This window comes from Morus notabilis, unplaced genomic scaffold (assembly GCF_000414095.1).
Source record: "Morus notabilis unplaced genomic scaffold, ASM41409v2 Scaffold57, whole genome shotgun sequence".
Lineage (NCBI taxonomy): Eukaryota > Viridiplantae > Streptophyta > Magnoliopsida > Rosales > Moraceae > Morus > Morus notabilis.
Genome location: NW_010357689.1, coordinates 22,188 through 42,949, shown reverse-complemented (window position 1 = coordinate 42,949; position 20,762 = coordinate 22,188). Strand labels below are relative to the sequence as shown.

Genomic DNA, 20,762 nt, shown 5'->3' with positions numbered 1-20,762 from the left:
AAAAACAGTCATATCTAAATTTTTTATTATAATAAAAAGCTTTCACATAAAGTCACATCTCAACTCAAATTAAAAACTCGAATTAACGCACTAAACGAAGCTTTAAACGTGTGAACTTAACCAAACGGGACAAAATTAACCCACGTTCGAGTCCCAACTGGACTCAGAAGGAAATTTTTACAAAGTGGCTTCTAGTTTCATTTCATGTTACGTTTGGTTAAGGGGGCGTTTGATATGTAGTAATCAATAGGAATCAAATACCTGAGAAAGTGATGGTGGGTAATATGATTCCCTGAAAAATTTACATTATCATATTTGGTTATGCGTAGAAATCTTTTATTAGATTCTTAGGAATGTTATTTTACGGTATTTGGTTGTGCATAATAATACAATATAATTTTTTCTTATAAATTAATTTTAAATTGTTTTAAACTAATTAAATTTTATTTAATTGAGTGATTATAATTTTCACACCTTAGGGTGGTCTGAGCAGGACGCCGAATGTCACCGGACCTCTAGTGAGTGGTTGGCCTGCTAAGTGACTGGGCAAAATATGATTAGTGGAAGAATATGTTTAGTTGATGGATTCAGAATTATGATTCAGAACTATTCTCAATTTATGTGTATTTTTTGTGAAAAAAAATACTGTAACGAGTCACGAATTATGATTCAAATCATGACATAAATCCTTTAACCAAACACACTTTTAAGAATTTAAATAACATTTTATTGAGTGTTATTCATATTACTCAATTTTTAAGGTAAAATGAATCCTATAGAATTCACTAGAATTCACTTTCTTAGGAACGTAAAAATGACAATTCTTGTAAATAGTAATCTATAGATTCCGATTCTTACCTTTAAGATTAATGTATACGAAACGTCCCTAAAGCTTTACCGGTATCGTCCATGATTCCCACTTCAGCTTCTCTTTTCCGCTTCAAAATTAGGGTTTTCAAGACCACAAAGGTGCGATTTCTATCTCATCTTCAATTTTCAAGTTTTTTTGTGTCTTCCTCTCGTTATCCATCATATTCCAGTGATTTGATCTTTTCCGCGTTGTTTTTCTCTTGGTGTTTTTCTTCTTTAAGGTTTGAAGTTCTGTTTCAATGGAAAATGACAATGAAATTGTATGTGAAGAAATGGTTTTCTCTTTGGTTTCTGTTAAATGTTGATTTAGGCATTCAAGAACACTATAAGATTTTTTAAGGCCATGTTTGAGGCACTTGATTCTTGGGGAGATTTGACTATGTCAACTAATTTCCCAATGGCCTATTCTATGTTTTGCTACGATAGTATTCATAAATCATATTACTGAAGAACAATAAAGATTCTTGCTTTTCGATCAGAAACACAACAACAAGTAGAAATTTTTCTAAACAATGACAACCAAGCACTTTTTTTTTTTTGGTCAGAACGATAGGACAAACTCATCGTCCTCTTTCTCTCTCTATAACCTAAAAGCAAATCTTCTCCTTCATTCGCTGCTCTCGTCTAAGAATCTGGTAAAATTATCCTCTTTAATCTCGGAACAATACTTTCCGTTTACGCCCTTGGCCAGGCACAAATGAAATCGGAGGAATTGGGAGTAGAGTTCTGCTCAGTTTCAAATAAACCCCGAGGAAGTAACGCCACCTTCGATTGCTCTCATTCTGGTCCCTGCGTTCCTTGCCTCTATTCGGAAAAGGTCTCTCTCTCTCTCTGATTTTATTGAAACTTTCGATATGTTTGTTTGTGAAATCTAACAAATTGTGTCCCTTTTAAGTGTATTACGTAACCTTAATTGAAAACACCCACATTCTTCCATATTTGAATCATTTGTAACCGTTTTCTTATAACCGTTGTGGTGGTTTATCTGTCGTCGAATCAATTTTGTCTCTGTTCTGGTTTTGCCTATGGAAAATATTCTACTTTACCTTTCATTCGACGAGTTCAACGAACCTCCCATCTTGAAAGTAGTTGTGTTCAACTCTTGTTTGGTACTGAGTGATATCTATGATCTCCCTTAATTGGAAGTGATTCTGTACAGTTCTGACGTAGCATTGCCTTTAATCATTAACTGTATCCTCTCAATTTGAGTCTCATCTCATGGATTTACAAGGATTTTTATTATTATTATTATCATCGCTTGTTCATATTTTGCTTTATTTTAAGAATTTGTTTTGACATTCAGAAGTTTGTTTATGTAAATTTGTTTTTTCTTTGAGTAATTCAATTAGAGTATGGTACTACTTTGTATAATTTGATTGTTTTAGTACAATGTATTATTTATCATCTCGTTACTTTAGAAAGTAGTAAACTTCTACAATTTCTTTTATGTTGTCCTGACTAAAATCTCTATACTAGATTGGTTGGAGCTTCTTTGTAATCCATATGTATTTCCACTATATGCCATTTTTTTCATGGAATATCTTTGAGTTTATCCTTGTTTATCTTAGGTGTTTCTTTAGTTCGTTTCTGCACTTGTTGCATTATGCGAAGGTTTTATGCTTGTTCCTTTACCTGATTGATTGTTTTTCCTATTGACTCAAATTCTGCTATACATGTTGATGTTTAACTGTATATAATAATCTACGTCATTGTCTCGTATCATAGTTATACTTTACTCTAATGATTTTCTCTATCTGTTTTGTTACAATTGATATTTTTCTCGTACTTCACAATTTTCTTTAGTCAGTGTAATATTCTTTCCTCTTGAGTTTCACTGGTCTCTTCATGTAAGAGTTTAAATAGTCTCCCTTATGGGTGTTTCAATAGTTCTTTTCTTAAAGTTTTACTCACATTATCTAGTTATTATGATGACAACTTCTTATGATTATATTTAGTTATTATTATTAAATAACATAGAAGTTAATGATTTAGATCTACATGCTACATTATTTAAGTTTCCTTATAAGTCACTCTTTCTCATCTTTATAATTCTTTAAAAAAAACTTCCCTTTTGAAGGATTTTGTCTCTTCCATTATGTATCTATTGTTTTAGAAGACCCTTGTTGAATGTAGTACTTGCTAACTGCTGTACAATTACCCTTAAGAAGTAAAAAAGGGTGGGGTAGGATTCTGGGCAGGAAAGGTAATGATACCAAAATTAAAACTGGGAAGCAGGGATACCAAGTCAGGATATAGCTTTAATTGCTTTATTAATGTGTAACTCCTGAAGAGAAATTTTATGGGCTAGATCTTCATATATGGTTAGAGAGAGAAGCTCTACCTGCTCTCTAGAATTCTAGGGGTCATTCGTACATTTCCAATTAGTAATCAGCCAAAATGGCATCTTCTTTCAACCGATTTTATTAGGAATATAGAATTGGTTCTAAATCATTTCGTTTAGCTTTGGGCAATGATGGTAGTTTCATTAGGATTGAGGAAGCCATACAAAATCAAAAGTTTTTCATCAATATTTCCCTTGATGCAGCCATGGTTTTAAAAAGCGTCAGAGGCGCACGCCTTGAGGCACGCCTCGTGGCGAGGCGCTGGAAAAGTGCCTCAACTCCTACACCTTATAGGGTAGGTGTTGAGGCGTGCGCCTCAGCCACTTGAGGCGCACGCCTTTGAGCGGCGCCTCAGGTGGTTAGTGAGGCGCCCACCTCTCTGCAAAGGGTCTTTTGGTGGGTTATTTTAACATGTTGGCCCAAAAGTTTTAAAAAGCCCAAAGTACCCAGGCCCTTAATGACTAAGAAAAAACCCTAATAACAAAAGAAGCAGCCAGCCACTTGCACAACCGTCTCTCCTCCTCCTTCCTCGCACGGGCAAATACTCTTCTTTTCTTAGTAGTGATGATGGTTGATGAGTTAGGAGATTAGGCTTTTAGAAGTGCATTATGAACCTTATGATATTAGGATTTGATAATTATTTAGTCTTTTTTACGCTTCTAGTAGTGAAATAGACTTCTCTTTATGTGGATGTTTGGTTAAATTTCTTGTTTTTAATGATTATTAAGTATGGATTTAGTTTTTGTTAGTATTATTATTTTTTCCTAATTTTTTTATAGGCATTTTTTGAGGCTTACGCCTCAAAGTGCCTTGAGGCTTACGCCTTGCCTCGTAAAGGCAAAATGCCTCGAGGCCCGATTCTGCCTTTTAAAACCTTGGATGCAGCAGCCTAGTTCAGTGACACGCTGGACTTGGTCTGTAGCTGTGAAGCTAAAAAGGGATATGCCTGCAAATTCTCTAACTCAAGCTTCAGTCGATTGGTGGAAACGTTTAGCAATATGAGAGGAGTATATTTGAAGCTCTCAAGGGTGCATGGAGGTATGGTAAGGAGTACTATTTTTATAGAAGAGGGAGATAGGAAGGGGTGTAAGATCACGAAGATAAGACTGGATATGTTTCATGGCAGGAAAGGAAGGTTACAAATTTTCTGAGAATGTAAGGAGTATGATAGTGTCCGTGAAGGAGTGGAACAAAGAGTTGTTTGGAGATGTGAGGCTGATCAAGAGTGAATTATCAGCTAAGATTGATTTGTTAGATAGAAGAGAGGAGGGCAAGGGGCTAAATGAAGAAAGAAGCGAGAGGAAAGTTTTGAGGAATTCGCTTGAGGAGGTGATTTTTAAGGAATTGATTATGTGGAGACAAAAAATGAGACGTAGGTGGGTGAAAGATGGGGATGCTAATTCCAAGTTGTTTCACAATTTAGTGAACAACTGGAGGAATAAAAGCTTGATTTCTAGGCTGGAAAAAGAGAATGGAGAGGTCGTACAAAATATTGAGGATGTGTTGAAAGAGCTGATTGAATATTATGAGAAATTATAAGTAGGAATCAACAATGCAGTGGTCGTTTGAGGGCTTAGAGTGGCACCCAATCCAAGTAGAGAGGGTTGATTGGTTGGAAAGACCTTTTGACGAGAAGGAGATTCATGAGGCGGTTTTTTCATCTGTGATTTATAAGTCACCGGGCCCAGACGGTTTCTCAATGGGTTTTTTATCAAACATGTTGGGATGTGATTAAAGGTGATTTGTTAAAAAGTGTTGGAGGAAGTTTTCAATAATGGAGAAGTGAATCGAAATACAAACCACACTTTTATCTGTCTCATTCCAAAAAAGGACTCTTGGAAAGTTAAGGATTTTAGGCCAATAAGTCTAGTCTGAAGCCTATTGCTAAGGTGTTGGCCAATCGATTGATGGAAGTGTTGGGGGATACAATTTCCAAGAGTCAAAGTGCTTTAATAAAGGGTAGACAGATTTTGGATAGTGTCTTGGTGGCTAATGAGGTTCTTGAATAATATAGAGTGGAGGGTATAGAAGGGTTGGTGTTCAAGATTGATTTTGAGAATGCCTATGATCATGTAAATTGGAATTTTTTAAGGTAAGTTTTGGAGAAGGGTTTTGGTCAGAGATGGATTAAAAGGATCATGGGGTGTATTATAGTTCGGCAAACTTTTCCATTTTGGTCAATGGTAAATCGAGATGGTAAACCGAGAAGGATTGGTGTTCAAGATTGATTTTGAGAATGCCTATAGAAGAGTAACATAGTTAGAAGAGCTTAAGAGAGAGAAGCTCCTTGTTAGGATCCCGAAAATCTATGCTTCATTAACAATACTAAAAATGGAAAATTACAAGATGGGCGGTTTGGAGGACCCTTGACCTCCAAAATAGTGCACAGCACTAGACACTCTCTACAAATCTGATCTTCATTAACAATACTAAAAATGAAAAATTACAAGATAGATGAGCGGTTTCGAGGATCCCCGACCTCCAAAATAGTGCACAGCACTAGATACTCGCTACAAATCTGATTTCCCCCTCCCTAGCAACTTAACCCCCCATTTATACTCTCCTTAAGACTATTGAAAAAGACTTCTAAATATTAGGTTTCTAACATTACCCGCGCCCCAAAGAATCACCTTGTCCTCAAGGTGAAAATCAAGAAATACAATTGAAAAATAACATCTAAATGATTAAGAACAAAAGGCTTTGTTAGTTCCTTGATTGGAGTCCCCAAATTGATGTTGTCCTCATTAGTCACGTTTTCAAATTGGAGCCAATCAATTACTTTCTTCTCCATCTTCTTTGTATTTTGGAAAGCAACCACAACATCTATCAATTCATTTGAAACTCTCTGCGCAAGCTCATCAATGGTCACAAAAAATATTGACAAATCAATCCTCACTAAGGGAGTTTCCTTCTTAGCCAACTAGGACATCAACCTTTCAACTTCACTCTCACCAATTTCTTCATACTCAGCTGCAATCGTACCATTCCCAGCCCCAAACGTGTTAAAGTTTTGAGGCCTGACTGCCCGAGCACCAGAATTAGGCCAACTAATATTGTAATTACGAGGCTCAACCCCAAAATTGGCTCTGCCCATACCGAAAACACTAGACCCAGCCCACTTCTAAACAGAATTTCAGAATTCAGCCCCAAAATCGCCGGATTTCGCATCGGAATTCCACGTCTTGGCCATCATCTCGCCGGAGCTAGCCCCAATGGCGTCAAAATCACAAAACCCAGCATTAAGGGCGTCGGAATTCATGGGTCCACTCCAATTCTGCCAGAATCTGCCTCCGTGGCACCGGAACCAGCCCCTTTCACGCCGGAATTGCGAAGCCCAGTCCAAACCGGGCCGGAATCAGCCCCAACCTCGCCGGAAACACCCTCAACAGTGTTAGAATCATGAGACCCGCTCCAAATTTGGTTGGAATTTTCGAAAACAACACCAATCTCACCAGGATCAGCCTTAATCGAGTCGGAATTGCGAGACTCCACTACAATTCCGCCGGAATCTGTCTCTGTAGCACCGGAATCGACCCCTTTCACGCCGGAATCGTGAGGCCCTATCCAAACAGCAGCCAAATCGTCGAGCCTAGCCTCTGTCGCGCCGGAATCTGTCTCCGTAGCACCGGAACCAAACCCTTCCACGCCGGAATCGGGATGCCCTATCCAAAAAGCAGCCAAATCGTCGAGCCCAGCCTCCGTTGCGCCGGGATCTGTCTCTGTAGCACCGGATCAGCCCCTTTCACGCCGGAATCGCGATGCCCGGTACAAATCGGTCCGGAATCAGCTCCAACCGCGACCAAAACAGGGATGGGTTCCCTGTTCCGAGAGTACCCATGTCGTCCCAGCCCTGGAGCAAGCCTCTCCTCCTCTAACTCCGGCTCCCACTCCGATTGCCGTCGCCGAACAAGCTCCGCCACCCTCTCCCGACGGTCGCGACCTCCGTCCGCCCTCTTCCCGTCATCGAACAACCCCTCACGCTGCAGATCCGGACCACCCAACCCCAGATCGCGACGGATCTCGCGCTCCTCCATGAGACCTACGTCTCTCCGGCGTCGGAACTCCCTCTTGCGGCCTTGATCTGCAGACTAAACAAAGCTCTCTATGGTTTGAAGCAGTCCCCAAGGGCCTGGTTTGGCAGATTCACTAAGGCGGTCTTACAGCAGGGGTATAGGCAAGCTCATACCGACCATACCCTCTTTTATCGACACAAAGATGGTAAGAGTACAATTCTTATTGTCTATGTGGATGACATAATTTTGACAGGAAACGATACAATGGAGATGACAAGACTGAAAACTAGATTGGCAGTTGAATTCGAGATAAAAGATCTTGTACCATTACGGTACTTTCTTGGTATGGAGGTTGCTAGAAACAAGAAAGGAATATCAATCACTCAAAGAAAGTATGTCTTGGATCTGTTAAAGGAAACAAGAATGCTAGGCTGTAAACCGGTAGACACACCTATGGACTCCATAATAAAGATAGGAGACAAGAAAGATGGAACTCTTGTTGATACTGGGAGATACCAGCGACTAGTTGGAAAGCTCATCTATCTTTCCCACACCAGACCAGATATTGCATTCGCTGTGAGTGTTGTTAGTCAGTACATGCACGCTCCCTGCGAAGAACACATGGAGGTTGTACCCCGAATCCTAAAGTACCTCAAAGGATCGCCTGGTAAAGGTTTGTTTTTCAGCAGGAATGAGTCCAGGAGTATCGAGGGATTCACTGATGCAGATTGGGCAGGTTCTATTGAAGACAGGAGGTCTACTTCAGGGTATTGTACATTTGTATGGGGCAGTCTGGTTACTTGGCGAAGCAAGAAACAAACAGTTGTGGCCCGGAGCAGTGCTGAGGCTAAATTTCGAGCCGTGGCTCACGGTATTTGTGAAATGCTATGGCCGAAACTATTGCTTGAAGAATTGGAGATGAAAATAAATCTCCCTCTAAAGATTTACTATGATAATAAGGCGGCCATAAGTATTTCCCATAATCCAGTCCATCATGATCGAACAAAACATGTGGAAGTGGATAGACACTTTATCAAAGAAAAAATTGTGGATGGTATACTGTGCATAACCTATGTGTCTACTGGTGATCAAGTTGCAGATGTACTAACAAAAGCTCTAGCTAGGAAGATGTTCGAAAGACAGATTGACAAGCTGGGCATGTTGAATCTTGGAAACCTAGCTTGAGGGGGAGTGTTGACGAATTTCCCTGTTCTTGTTCCCTATTTTCTATGGGATTTGTTTCCTATTAGGTTGTTTCCAAATAAAGGGATAAGGAAGGTTGTTTCTTATTATCTCTCTAGTTTTTAATTTTGTGATCTTTTCCGTAAATTAAGGGATTGTTAGTTTCTATATTTGTGGAGATTCATTGACAGACCTGTGGTCAAGCTTCTCTATATAAGGCCTTTGCCTTTCACGTAATAAATCATCAGAGGAGAATTTTCCTCTATATTTCTTCATGAGTTTTGTACAGTGTTTTTGTATTTCTATTTTGGTCTTCTATTTTTTTTTTGTTTTTTGTTTTTTTGGTCTTATTAAAAAAAATGAAAGTGCTCGGGTTTGAGAATAAATAAGGGGAAACGTACATTGAATGGGATCAACCTGGAGGAAGAGGTAATTCAAGGTTTGGCCCGGGAGTTGGGGTGTGATGTGGGCTCTTGGCCAATGAAGCATTTGGGATAACCTTTAGGAGGAAATTCCTCATCTAGGGAGTTTTGGAACCCGATGATGGAAAAGATTTCAAAAAGATTGGATGGATGGAAAAAAGGTTTCCTTTCTAGGTGAGGAAAAGATTTCAAAAAGATTGTGAAGTTTGGAATAATCTGAATTTCCTCTTATTAATTGAATGAACCGGAAAGGATATTTATACACAAGAAAAATAAGATCTTATCCTAAGAGAACTCCTAGATATTAGGAACTACTTTACACATTTATAGGGATTAGCTTACAACATAACCTTAGCTATTATCCCACGATTCTAGGAGCCTATCACTCATCTAATTCTCGGCTAGTTTGAATTTCAACACTCCCCCTCAAACTAGGCGGTATATACTCATTAGACCCAGCTTAGAGCTCAGTTCCGTGAAGTTGGGCCTGAAGAGGGACTTTGTAAGGATGTCTGCGACTTGGTGTTGTGATGGAACATGACTCAGTGATATGATGTTGCCTTCTATTTTCTCACTGATGAAGTGTCTGTCAATCTCCACGTGTTTCATTCTGTCATGATGGACGAGATTCTTGGCAATTGCTATGGCTGATTGGTTGTCACACATCATCTGGATTGGTCTTGAGATGACAATTCTGAGTTCATCCAGTAGTCGTTTTAGCCATATTCCCTCGCAAATGCCCTGGGCTAAAGCCCTAAACTCTGCCTCGGCGCTGCTGCGTGCTACCACTGGTTGCTTCTTGCTGCGCCATGTGACCAAATTTCCCCAGATATAGGAGCAATACCCTGAGGTGGACTTTCGGTCACTTGTGATCCTGCCCAATCTGCATCTGTGTAGATTTCTAAGAGCTGATTGGCTGTCTTCTTGAATAATAATCCCTTTCCTGGATCCCTTTTAAGGTACCTGAGAATGCGAGTTACTGCCTCCATATGATCTTCGGATGGATTGTTTAGGAATTGACTAACACGGCTTACGGCAAAGCTTATGTCCGGGCGAGTGTGAGTGAGGTAGATTAGTCTTCCTACCAAGTGTTGATACTGCCCTTTATCCACTGGTTTTTCTTCAGTCCGAGGTTTTAATTTAGTGTTGGGATCCATGGGAGTTTCGGCTGGTCGGCATCCACTCATACCGGTTTCTTGTAGTAGATCTAACACGTACTTGCATTGAGAGACTGAAATCCCTTCGCTTGATCTTGCTACCTCCATTCCCAGGAAATACCTTAGGAGTCCCAAGTCCTTGATTTCAAATTCCTTGGAAAGGAGGGCCTTGAGTCTGCGTATTTCTTCTTCATGATTCCCTGTGAGTACTATGTCATCAACATAAACGATTAGGATTATCACCCTGTTGTCGGTATAGTGTTTGATAAACAATGTGTAGTCGGCCTGAGATTGAGTGTAGCCATCAAGTTTTAGTACTTTTGTGAATCTGTCGAACCATGCTCGGGGCGATTGTTTAAGCCCGTACAGTGACTTTCTAAGCTTGCATACCTTTCCCTTTGTTTGATCATCCTCGAACCCAGGAGGGATATCCATATATACTTCTTCGACTAAATCTCCATTCAGGAATGCGTTTTTCACATCTAATTGGAGCAGCGGCCAATCTTGGTTTACGGCAATAGATAGTAAAACACGTACCGTATTGAATTTGGCTACAGGTGCAAATGTCTCCTGATAGTCAATTCTGTATGACTGTGTGAATCCTTTTGCCACTAATCGTGCCTTGAATCTGTCTATTCTTCCGTCTGCCTTTTGTTTGACTGAAAAAATTCATTTGCATCCAACTGTGTGCTTTCCAGGCGGTAAAGGTGTTAGACTCCATGTTCCATTCTTTTCAAGTGCACTGTACTCTTCCAAGGTTGCCGCTCGCCATTCCGGGACTTGTAGGGCTTCTTGAACTGTTGCTGGGATCTGAATTTTGTCGAGGGCTGTCACAAATGCCCTGAACTTCTGGGACAGGTTTGCATAGGTCAGGTGAATGCAGATGGGGTGCTTAGTGCATGACCGGACTCCTTTTCTCTGAGCAATGGGCAGCTCTAAGTCTAAGTTTTGTTCCGTGGGCCTCTCTGTATATTCACCGTCAATTTGCATACTAAGATCCACTTTACCTTGTGTTGTCTCAGGATTTCTTGAACTCGGGATTGAGTCATGATGTTGCTGACCTTGTTTAGGCAAATGCTTTCTCCGGATAAATACTTTTATGGCATCATTAGGAAGGGTGAGATGATTGGGATATGGAATTGAATTGGTGGAGGAAGGACTCGGTGGAGGAGACATGTTTGGCCGAGGAGGAGGGGGACACGGTAGAGAGCTTACTGTACTTAATGAGGATATGTTCGGATCAGGTAGGCCAGAGAGAGTAGGAGAGAGTGAGCCATAATCAATGAGAGAAGTCCAGTCCCAATTTTGTGGTTCATGTGTGCTAATCTCCCCCTGAAGCTTGAAATTGGAGAAGTAAGGTTTGTTTTCAAAGAAGGTGATGTCCATCGTATGATAGAATTTGTTTGTGGTAGGTGAAAAACATTTGTATCCCTTTTTGTTTGATGAATACCCCATGAAGATGCACTTGAGTGCTCTTTCATCAAGTTTACTACGATTATGAGAATGAATATGAATGAATGCAGTGCATCCGAAAATTTTGAGGGGAATTTGTGTGACCAAATGTGATTTTGGGTAGCACTTTAGGAGAGTTTCCAATGGGGTTTTGAATGTGAGTATACGTGAGGGCATCCTATTTATGAGATAGGTGGCAGTGAGGATTGCTTCACCCCAAAATTTTTTGGGAACATTGGATTGAAATAGTAAGGATCGGGCCACCTCTAGGATATGTCGATTTTTGCGTTCAGCCACCCCATTTTGTTGTGGGGTATCTACGCAGGAACTTTGATGAACAATGCCAGAGGATGTGAGGTAGGGACCAAGAATGGAATTGAAGAAATCCCGGGCATTATCTGTTTTGAAGATTTGGATGTTTGTTTGAAATTGTGTTTGGATCATCTTATGGAAGTTTTTGAATATTTGGCTGGTTTTAGACTTGTCTTTCATGAGGAATGTCCAACTTATACGGGTATGATCATCTATTAATAGTAGAAACCATCTTGCTCCGGTGATATTTGGAATTTTGTTTGGGCCCCAAATATCATCGTGGATAAGGGAGAACAGATGAGTTGGTTTGTATGGACGGGGTGAGTAAGTGCTTCGGGTGTGTTTAGATAACTGGCAAATATCACATTGAAGAAACTTGGGATTTTTATTAATGAACAATGATGGAAACAAGTGTTTCAAGTACATGAAATTTGGATGACCTAACCTATAGTGCCACATTAAGATTGCACTATCTTTATTTGTGTGACTCATAGACTCTAGACTATTGGCAAACCAACATTGTGGGCTGACATCTGTTTTATTGGCCTGGGAGCAAGCTGAGGTGGTGGCTGAGTTGAGAAGGCACAAGCCTGCACATAGGTCAGCACTGCCAATCATCTTTCCCGAACTCAAGTCCTGAAAAACACAAGATTTAGCAAAAAACTTAGTCTCGCAGTTGAGTTCATTAGTCAATTTGCTCACAGAGAATAGGTTACAATCTTAAGTCAGGAACAAATAATACTGAGTGGATGGTAAGAGTCTTTGAAAGCTTTATGGTTCCTGTTCCAGCCACTCGTGAATGTGTACCATTGGCTATTCGGACTGTTTGATAGTTCTGACATGGAATATAACTTGTGAATAACATTCTATCACCTGTCATGTGGTCGGAGGCTCCTGAGTCGACTATCCAAGGTGACGGTGACTTGGCTACATGGAGTGCAAGGTTGCTCGTGCCTTGTGATGACCCTTCTGCCGAGATTTGTGCCTTGTTGATCAGCTGCTGCAGTATTTCCAGTTGGTCTTTAGTGAAGGGGATCTGGCTTTGAGACCTTGTGGATTCTGCTGTGGCAATATTTCCACGGCTGTCACGATCTCCAGAGGTACGACTTGGCTTCCAATCGGAGGGTTTTCCGTGTAGCTTCCAACATGTTTCTTTTGTGTGACCTGGCTTCTTGCAGTGGTCACACCAAGGGCGTCCTCGACGAGAGTTCTGTGGTATTCCGCGAATAGCAAGGGCGGCTGGCTCTAAAGAGAACTGATTCTCTCGGGTTGCTGCAAGGGCTGATCCATCAGGGATTGAATCGGATCGTCCCATCATAATTCGTTTGTGGCTTTCCTCCCGACGTACCTCAAAGAACACTTCACGAAGACTCGGAATAAGTTTGGTGCCTAAAATCCGTCCGCGTACTTCATCAAGAGATTTGTCCAGCCCCATTAGAAATTTGAAGATGCGTTTGATCTCCACTATTTTCTTGAAGTATTTGCTGTCATCCGAGCACTTCCACTCGTGAGTTTCGAATAAATCCAGCTGCTGCCAATACCGCGTCAAAGTGGTGAAGTAGGTGGTTACCGGTTGATCTCCTTGACGTAGGTCCTGGAGGATACTCTCCACATGGAAAAGTTTAGCAGTATTTTCACTGCTAGAGAAGGTGTCACGGACTGCATCCCAGATTTCGTTGGCAGTTGTGTAGAGAAGGAAATTCTCACCTATTTCCGTCGTCATTGAATTGATTAGCCAAGACATGACCATATTATTTTCTGCTCTCCATGTCTTGAATTTGGGATCACTGGTGCCTGGTTGGACAGCAGCACCGTTGATATAGTCATCACGGCTTCTTCCACTAATGAACATCATCATGGTCTGAGACCATTGAAGATAGTTGTGTCCATTAAGTTTGTGGCTGGTGATGGGAGTAAGATTATTGTCATTTGTGTTCTGAGGATTGGAAGAAACATTCTGAGAGACAGATGATGAGTCTCCGGAGGTTTGCTCGGATTCGGCCATGGTGAGGGTTGGCTAGAGATGACGGCTAGGAAATTATGGTTTAGAGAACCTAGGGCTTTGATACCATGAAGTTTGGAATAATCTGAATTTCCTCTTATTAATTGAATGAACCGGAAAGGATATTTATACACAAGAAAAATAAGATCTTATCGTAAGAGAACTCCTAGATATTAGGAACTACTTTACACATTTATAGGGATTAGCTTACAACAGAACCTTAGCTATTATCCCACGATTCTAGGAGCCTATCACTCATCTAATTCTCGGCTAGTTTGAATTTCAACAGATTGGATGGATGGAAAAAAGGTTTCCTTTCTAGGTGAGGAAGGCCTACTCTTATACAATCAGTGTTGTCGAGCATTTCGATTTATTTTCTCTCCCTCTTCAAATTGCCAGTGGGTGTTGCGAAGGAGATTGAAGCTCGTATGAGATGGTTCTTGTGGGACGGGTTAGAGGAGACGGTTGATAATCTGGTTGCTTGGAAGGTTGTTTCCCTTAGTAAAAAAGATGGGAGTTTGGGAATTTGGAATTTGTTGAAGAAAAGTCAAGCTCTTTTCAGTAAATGGTTATGGCGGTTTTCCTTGGAACAACTCTCTGTGGGCCACAATTATTAGGAGCGAATATGGATTGCAATCCAATGGCTGGGACTCTTAACCTTGTTACTAGAGGTACTCACAGGAATCCTTGGAAATTTGAAATTTATTTCTTAGGGTCTGGACTCCTTTCTTGAGAGAGTGAGTTGGAAGGTGGGTGGGTTGGTAGTCGTGTGAGGTTTTGGGAAGATAAATGGTGTGCTGATCTACCTTTTGCAGCCGCCTTTCCTAGATTGTATAATTTGGTGAGGGAGGAGTTAAAAATTGAAGACATTCTGGTGTGTGAGGAGTTAAAAATTGAAGATATTCTGGTGTGTGAGGAGGGATCTCAATTGAATTGGAATTGTAGATTTAGAAGGAATCTGAATGATAGAGAATGCGGAGATTTTTTGGAGCTCCTTAATTCATTGCAAAACTTTTCCCCAAATTCTTTGCGTCCTGATTCTCGAATTTGGATTGTAGATCCAAAGTTCTCTTGTAAATTCCTTTTTCCTGTCCCTGGTTCAGTGTCCAAATAATTCTATCATCGAACCTTTTGACTTTATCTGGAAATCATGTGCTCTTATTCAGGTTAAGGTCTTTTCTTGGTTGTTCTTACATAAGAAACTGAACACTAGTGTCTTAGTGCAGAACAAACATCCTTATCGTGCAGAGAGAATGCGGAATCAGTGGATCGTTTATTCCTCCATTGTGAGGTGGCTGGGGGATTATGGACTAAGGTTTTGGGAGCTGCTTCTCTTTCTTGGGTCTTTCCTGCCCAAAGCAACGCAATTCTGGTAGAAGACCTATTTGGTTTTGGAAGGGGGAAGAAAGGTAAAACAGTGTGGAAAGCCATGGTTTTAGCCACACTATGTGTAGTTTGGCTTGAGAGAAATCAGAGGATCTTTGAAGAAGGAGATGCTTCTAGAGGGACTTATTTGAGAAGGCGAAATTTCTTGCATCTCTCTGAGCTTTTACAGATAAATCATTTAAGGATTTTCCTTTATCCTTGATTTTGCTTAGTTGGTAAGATATTCTGGTTTAGTCTGTTCTGGTGTCTCCCTGTTTGTTTTTATGAGTGTTGGCTGTTTTTAGCTTGGTCGTATAGTCTTTTCTGTTTTGGTGGTTTTTTTTGTAAGTTTTTTTTGGACTAATAACAAAAATTCCCCTTGAATTATACCCCTTATAATTCTTTACCCCTTGATCTTTAAAACGTAATATCCGTTCCCCCTGACAATGAAATGTTAACAAAAAAGCCCCATCCGTTAGGTTTTTAACTGAAATTGACATTTATTTTGCTATTTTGAGGATATTTTGATAATTTTGTGGTTTAAAATTTTTAATTTGAATTTAAACTAATTTAAATATTAAAAAAAAAACTTCGTAAATTTTTTATTCTACTAAAAAAAGATATATAAAATTTTTAACTTACATTCAATCAATAATAGATGTATCATAATTAAAAGTTAAAATTTAGTTAGTTTTAAATTCAAACTAATTTTAAACCATAAACTATCAAAATACCCCAAAATAACAAATTAAATGTTAAATGTCCGTTAAAAAAATCTAACAGAGGGTTTTTTTTTGTTGTTAAGATTTCACTGTTAAGAGGAAACGGATGTTACGTTTTAAAGATTTAGGGACAAAGTGTTACCAGAGGTATAGTTCAGGGGGAGTTTTTGTAATTAGTTTTTTTTTTTTTTTTTTTTTTTTTTTTTTTTTTTTTTTTTTTTTTGTAGTCTCCGGGTGGATCTCCCATCCATCTAGATCTTCTGTACAGTTTTCATTTGATTAATGAAATTCCGTTTCCTATAAAAATAAAAAAAAATCTTTAATATATATATATATATATAGTAATCTTATTACTATTATCCTTTTTGTTGATTTCTACCAACATGGATAGTTACTTTTGGATAGAGTTATTAAAAATTTTCTCCTTATTAGGATAACTGCATTTCATCAATTACTTTTATTTCACAAGTCAATAATGTCTCTTATTTCTTATTTCAACTAGTCTTAGGATGCTGATGGAAAGGTACAGAGAAACCAAGACAGATCTACGTATGGTCTTTATAGATTTAGAAAAGGCATATGATAGGGTGCCGAGGGAAGTTTTATGGTGGGTGCTAGAAAAGAGAGAAGTGCATGTGAGGTATATCAAGGTAATTAAGGACATGTACGATGGGGTGGTCACGAATGTGAGAATTGCTGGAGGCTACACAACAGAGTTCCCATTCGGATCGGCCTTCATCAAGGATATGCTCTTAGTCCTTATCTTTTCACCATCGTGGTGGATGAGCTGACAAGAGAAATCCAAGATAGAGTTTTTTGGTGTATGCTTTTTGCAGAGGATATAGTTTTAGTTGATGAAGGAGTTAACCGTAAGTTAGAACTGTAGAGACAGACTCTCGAGACGAAGGGATTTAAGTTAAGTAGGACGAAAACTGAATACATGCATTGTAGGTTTAATAACTCAAGTAATTAGAGTGTTGGAATTTCTTTAGATGGTGTGGAGATTGAGGCTTGTAGGAAGTTTAGGTACCTTGGGTCTATAGTGCAGTATGAAAGAGATATAGAAGAAGATATTCAACATATGATTAAGGCAGGGTGGGTTAAGTGTAAGAATGCTACGGGAGTTTTATGTGATAACAAGATGCCTATTAAGTTGAAAGGAAAGTTCTATAGGACTTTAATCCGCCCAGCTATGTTATATGGTAGTGAATGTTGGGCCATTAAGAGACAACATATATCTAAGATGAGTGTGGCAGAAATGCGTATGTTAAGATGGATGAGTGGCCATACGAGAATTGATCGCATAAGGAATGAAGTTATTCGTAGTAAAGTAGGTGTAGCACCAATAGAAGATAAGGTGTGCGAAGGCCGCTTGAGGTAGTACGGGCATGTCCAACGTAGACCGCTAGAAGCACCCGTTCGTGCTTGGGAAGACATTCTTATACCTAATACTAGGAGAGAGAGGGTAGACCAAGAATTTTGTAAAGCGAAGTAGTTAGGAAAGACATTTTAGATCTAGGCCTTCAGGAAAGTTTAATTTCGAACAGAGTTGCGTGGAAAAGTGAAATCCATATAGCCGACCCCAATTAAGTTGGGATTAAGGCTTGTTGTTGTTGTTGTGATTCCCTAATAGTGTTTTACTTTGCTATGTATTAAAAAGAGGTTGGTAATGAAGGCCTTACTTCCTTACTCCCTCTTACTAAATAAAAAAATAAAAAATAAAAAATCAACCTTTTGGTTGAATATTGCAATCTTCAAATACATACGCTGGATATTTTTCTATTTATTTTCCTTAATCATGCCACTAGTTTATTATTTATATCCTACTTAGTATATTATTTATTTATTTTTTAATTTTTAAGGTCTGTTTTGTATTTGGCTTTTCATTCTCAAATAATTGTCCTCATATCTTATTTCTTCATTCAGGCAGTTTGATAAATTTTATGTGTTGTTTTTTATGATACATGATTTATCCTTATTTGGTTTTTGGATAGAAAGAAGCATTTTAATGGTTAGATATCGTCCACCATTGTTGTATCTATTGGTTAATAGATACTTTCTTCTACTTCAGGGAAATAGAAAAAAAAAAAAAAAAAGAACAACAAAGATTTTATCTGAATTGTTTTCGCTAGTGACTTAAGGTGTGAAAACATACTAGAAGAATGTTTATGAGGAATCACATTGTTAGTGTTATTCTAATTCAAATTTTGATTTTTTGACTTCTAAGAACAGTTTTTTAAAGTTAATTTTCTGGGCTTGTTTTTGTTAAGAGCTTTAGAGCGGAAAATTATTGAACTGTAATCAAAGCAATGGCCTTTTATCTCACATTGTTTTCTTGTAAATTTATTTTGGCATATATAAAAAAAAAGGTGAAACTTTGCTATAGAAGCTTTGTAGAACTAAGAACTGGTGTAATACAAAAAACTTTGTCCTGGGTTCTCCTCAGAATCAAACGCCTGCCAAGAAGATGGATCCTCGAAAAATTTCTTGGAAGATATTTACTTGTTGAATAGGGACAAAAATTATAATCTGACCTTTTTCTTTTTTTGGTTTACTAATAAAGACTTTCAACAGTTTCTAGTGCCTATTTTTATTAATTTAAGTATGACATGATAGGTCATTTTATATATTCTTTTACGAAATTGAATTCCAATTAGAGATTCGTTTGTTTTCCCTAGTATCCTTGTTTATTTATTTATATCTTTATCTTCTGAGATTTTTTTTTTGTTTTGATAATTTATCTTCTGAGATGTTGTCAGTTGGTTTTGATCTATTCATTAATTAACATGTTTACTTAATGCAAATCTTACGTGAATAAATAAATTGTATGGAAGAAATTCCTGTGTCATATGCATAAACAAATGGTATGAAAGAAATAATGCTATGTCTATTCGAGATGGTTCAAAATCAGGACATTTTGATGTTTGCAAGATATTTTCTCAATGTCATTTTGCCCTTGATGGCAGGTGCACTATATCTTTCGGCAGTCTGTAGGCTTTTGAAGCTTTCATATGATCAGGCTATATGAGTTTTACTATTTCCTACAAATAAACTTTTATCTTCCTTCCTAACATTGCTGCGTGCGAATTCTGTAGACATGGCTGTAGAGGATGAAGTAACAACGGAAGGCGAAGTAAGAATGGAAGGCTCTTCTTCCTCTTCCTCTTCTTCTTTTATTCGTGATTCTCAGGGCTCTGATGAGAAACGAGATATGCTTTCTCCAGAAGATATTGCTTGGGTGGACTCCTGCTTGATCAAAGAACCTGAAATATCTGATGGCAACTGGAATTCAATGAAAGATGCCTTGCTGGAAGTTCTGACCTATCAGCCAGAATTATACAATTCGCCTGCATCTGCGAGTGATAGACGCCCTACGGAAAGCAACTTTGAGATGCTTACTTCCAGAGAGGGTGCAGAAGCTGATCAGTCTCTGGAAATGGGAGAAGAAATTCAAGAGTTCACAAGAACTGCTAATGCTACTTCTCCTATCAAGGAAGAAGCTGAGAGTAGTAATGGCAATTTTCGGACCAAGGACATCGATGATTTGCAGTCGCTAGCTTTTGTAGGGAATCCGTTTCTGCCAAGTTACACTAATGGTTTGAAAGAGACTCAAACTATCATGTCAGGTTCTGATTCGAGTTCGTCGGTGGATGAGATAGAGCCGTCATCTAAGGATATCTTCAGGGTCTGGGATTTGGACATTCCAGCAGAGGAAAATGAGCTTGATAAGCAGTTGAACAAGATTCTTAAAGAAAGTGACCTTCAATCTGAACCATCAGCTTTTGATGATTCTAGTGCAGGGAAAGATCTGAAAGAAGAGTCACTCGATGATGTTATTGCTGCCATTTCGGAGATCTCTTTGAATTAACATATAGTAGGAAAAGATAAATAAATTTTCCATGTACATATCTGTCCCTTCGATTTGTTTGCTACTTTTTGTTTCTTAATACTTTATCTAGACATTGACAAGGCATTTGGCTCCATGGAGATTAAAGTTTTTGGCGCTAATTTCTGAATCTTTGTGATTTAAAATAAAAGAAAATAGTAGGAAATAGGCCAATATGAAAAGCTTAAGAAAGTATATAGGCTATTTTTTAGTTATAGAAATTAATAGACCATAACTTGTTAAGTTATGGTTTATAACCAGATAAGTTATGGACAAATTTGTCAAGTTATAGTTCATAACTAGATAAGTTATGGACAATAACTTATCAAGTTATAATTCATAATCAGATAAGTTATAGATGAAAACAATAATTTGACCTATTTATTAATTTATGTAAACTATTAGCTTATTAATTTTAATCCATCTCAAGTCTTGGTCTATTTCTCTCTTTCTCCCTTAAATAAATATAGTTTCAACATTCGATGATTAATTTGAGCGGATGGATCTCTTTCTAGTCAAAACTTATTTACTGTTTAAGGCAGATTTTGTTAGTTTTGAACCTTAAGACTTACCATCTTGAAAGTGCCTCTACCACGCATGACATAACGACAGCTTTGGAATGTGTGTTGATGTTTCTTCTTCATCATATCTGCTTGGAGTGGTGATTTCGGGAGGCCCAACAACTTTTTTTCTTTCCTGATCATCTGGAGCTCTATTTTAATGCTTGAAAATTGGAGAATTCATTGGTAGGTTAAAAAAAAAAAAAAAAAAAAACCTTATTGGTATGCATAGTTTTTAACCGCCAATTCTTATCAGATCTTGTTGTCATGTTTTATTTAATCTAATCTAATTTTGATATGATGGTTGTAAAAAAAATTATTCCTTCGTCAATGCGGTTTTTTTTTTTTTTTTTTTTGGTGTATTTACAATGCTATTCAGCCACATGTTGCTCAACATCTAACCATTAGTGGCTGCGGATTGGCAGCTAATTTGACCTAGTTTGAGCCAAAAACAACACAAAACAGATTTCAAGCACC

The 20,762-nt window shown here is 38.6% G+C and overlaps 1 protein-coding gene across 3 annotated transcripts; it reads left to right on the top strand.

Annotated features, from left to right (window-relative positions):
- Nucleotides 1–824: 824 nt before the first annotated feature.
- On the top strand, nt 825–19,820 carry LOC21401504. 3 transcript variants are annotated; one of them, XM_024174481.1, is made up of 3 exons: nt 825–969; nt 1,562–1,687; nt 18,935–19,820. In XM_024174481.1, exon 3 carries the CDS (start codon nt 18,937–18,939, stop codon nt 19,705–19,707), a length of 771 nt encoding a protein of 256 aa, XP_024030249.1. In that variant the 5' UTR covers nt 825–969; nt 1,562–1,687; nt 18,935–18,936; the 3' UTR covers nt 19,708–19,820. The 3 variants fall into 3 exon arrangements, with proteins under 3 accessions (XP_024030249.1, XP_024030252.1, XP_010088910.1); XM_024174484.1 differs by having other exon boundaries at nt 1,416–1,687; XM_010090608.2 differs by lacking the exon at nt 1,562–1,687.
- Nucleotides 19,821–20,762: the final 942 nt, after the last annotated feature.

Coding starts and splice junctions, on each gene's coding strand:
- LOC21401504 (XM_010090608.2), top strand. CDS start 18,937: ATGGCTGTAGAGGATGAAGTAACAACGGAAGGCGAAGTAAGAATGGAA.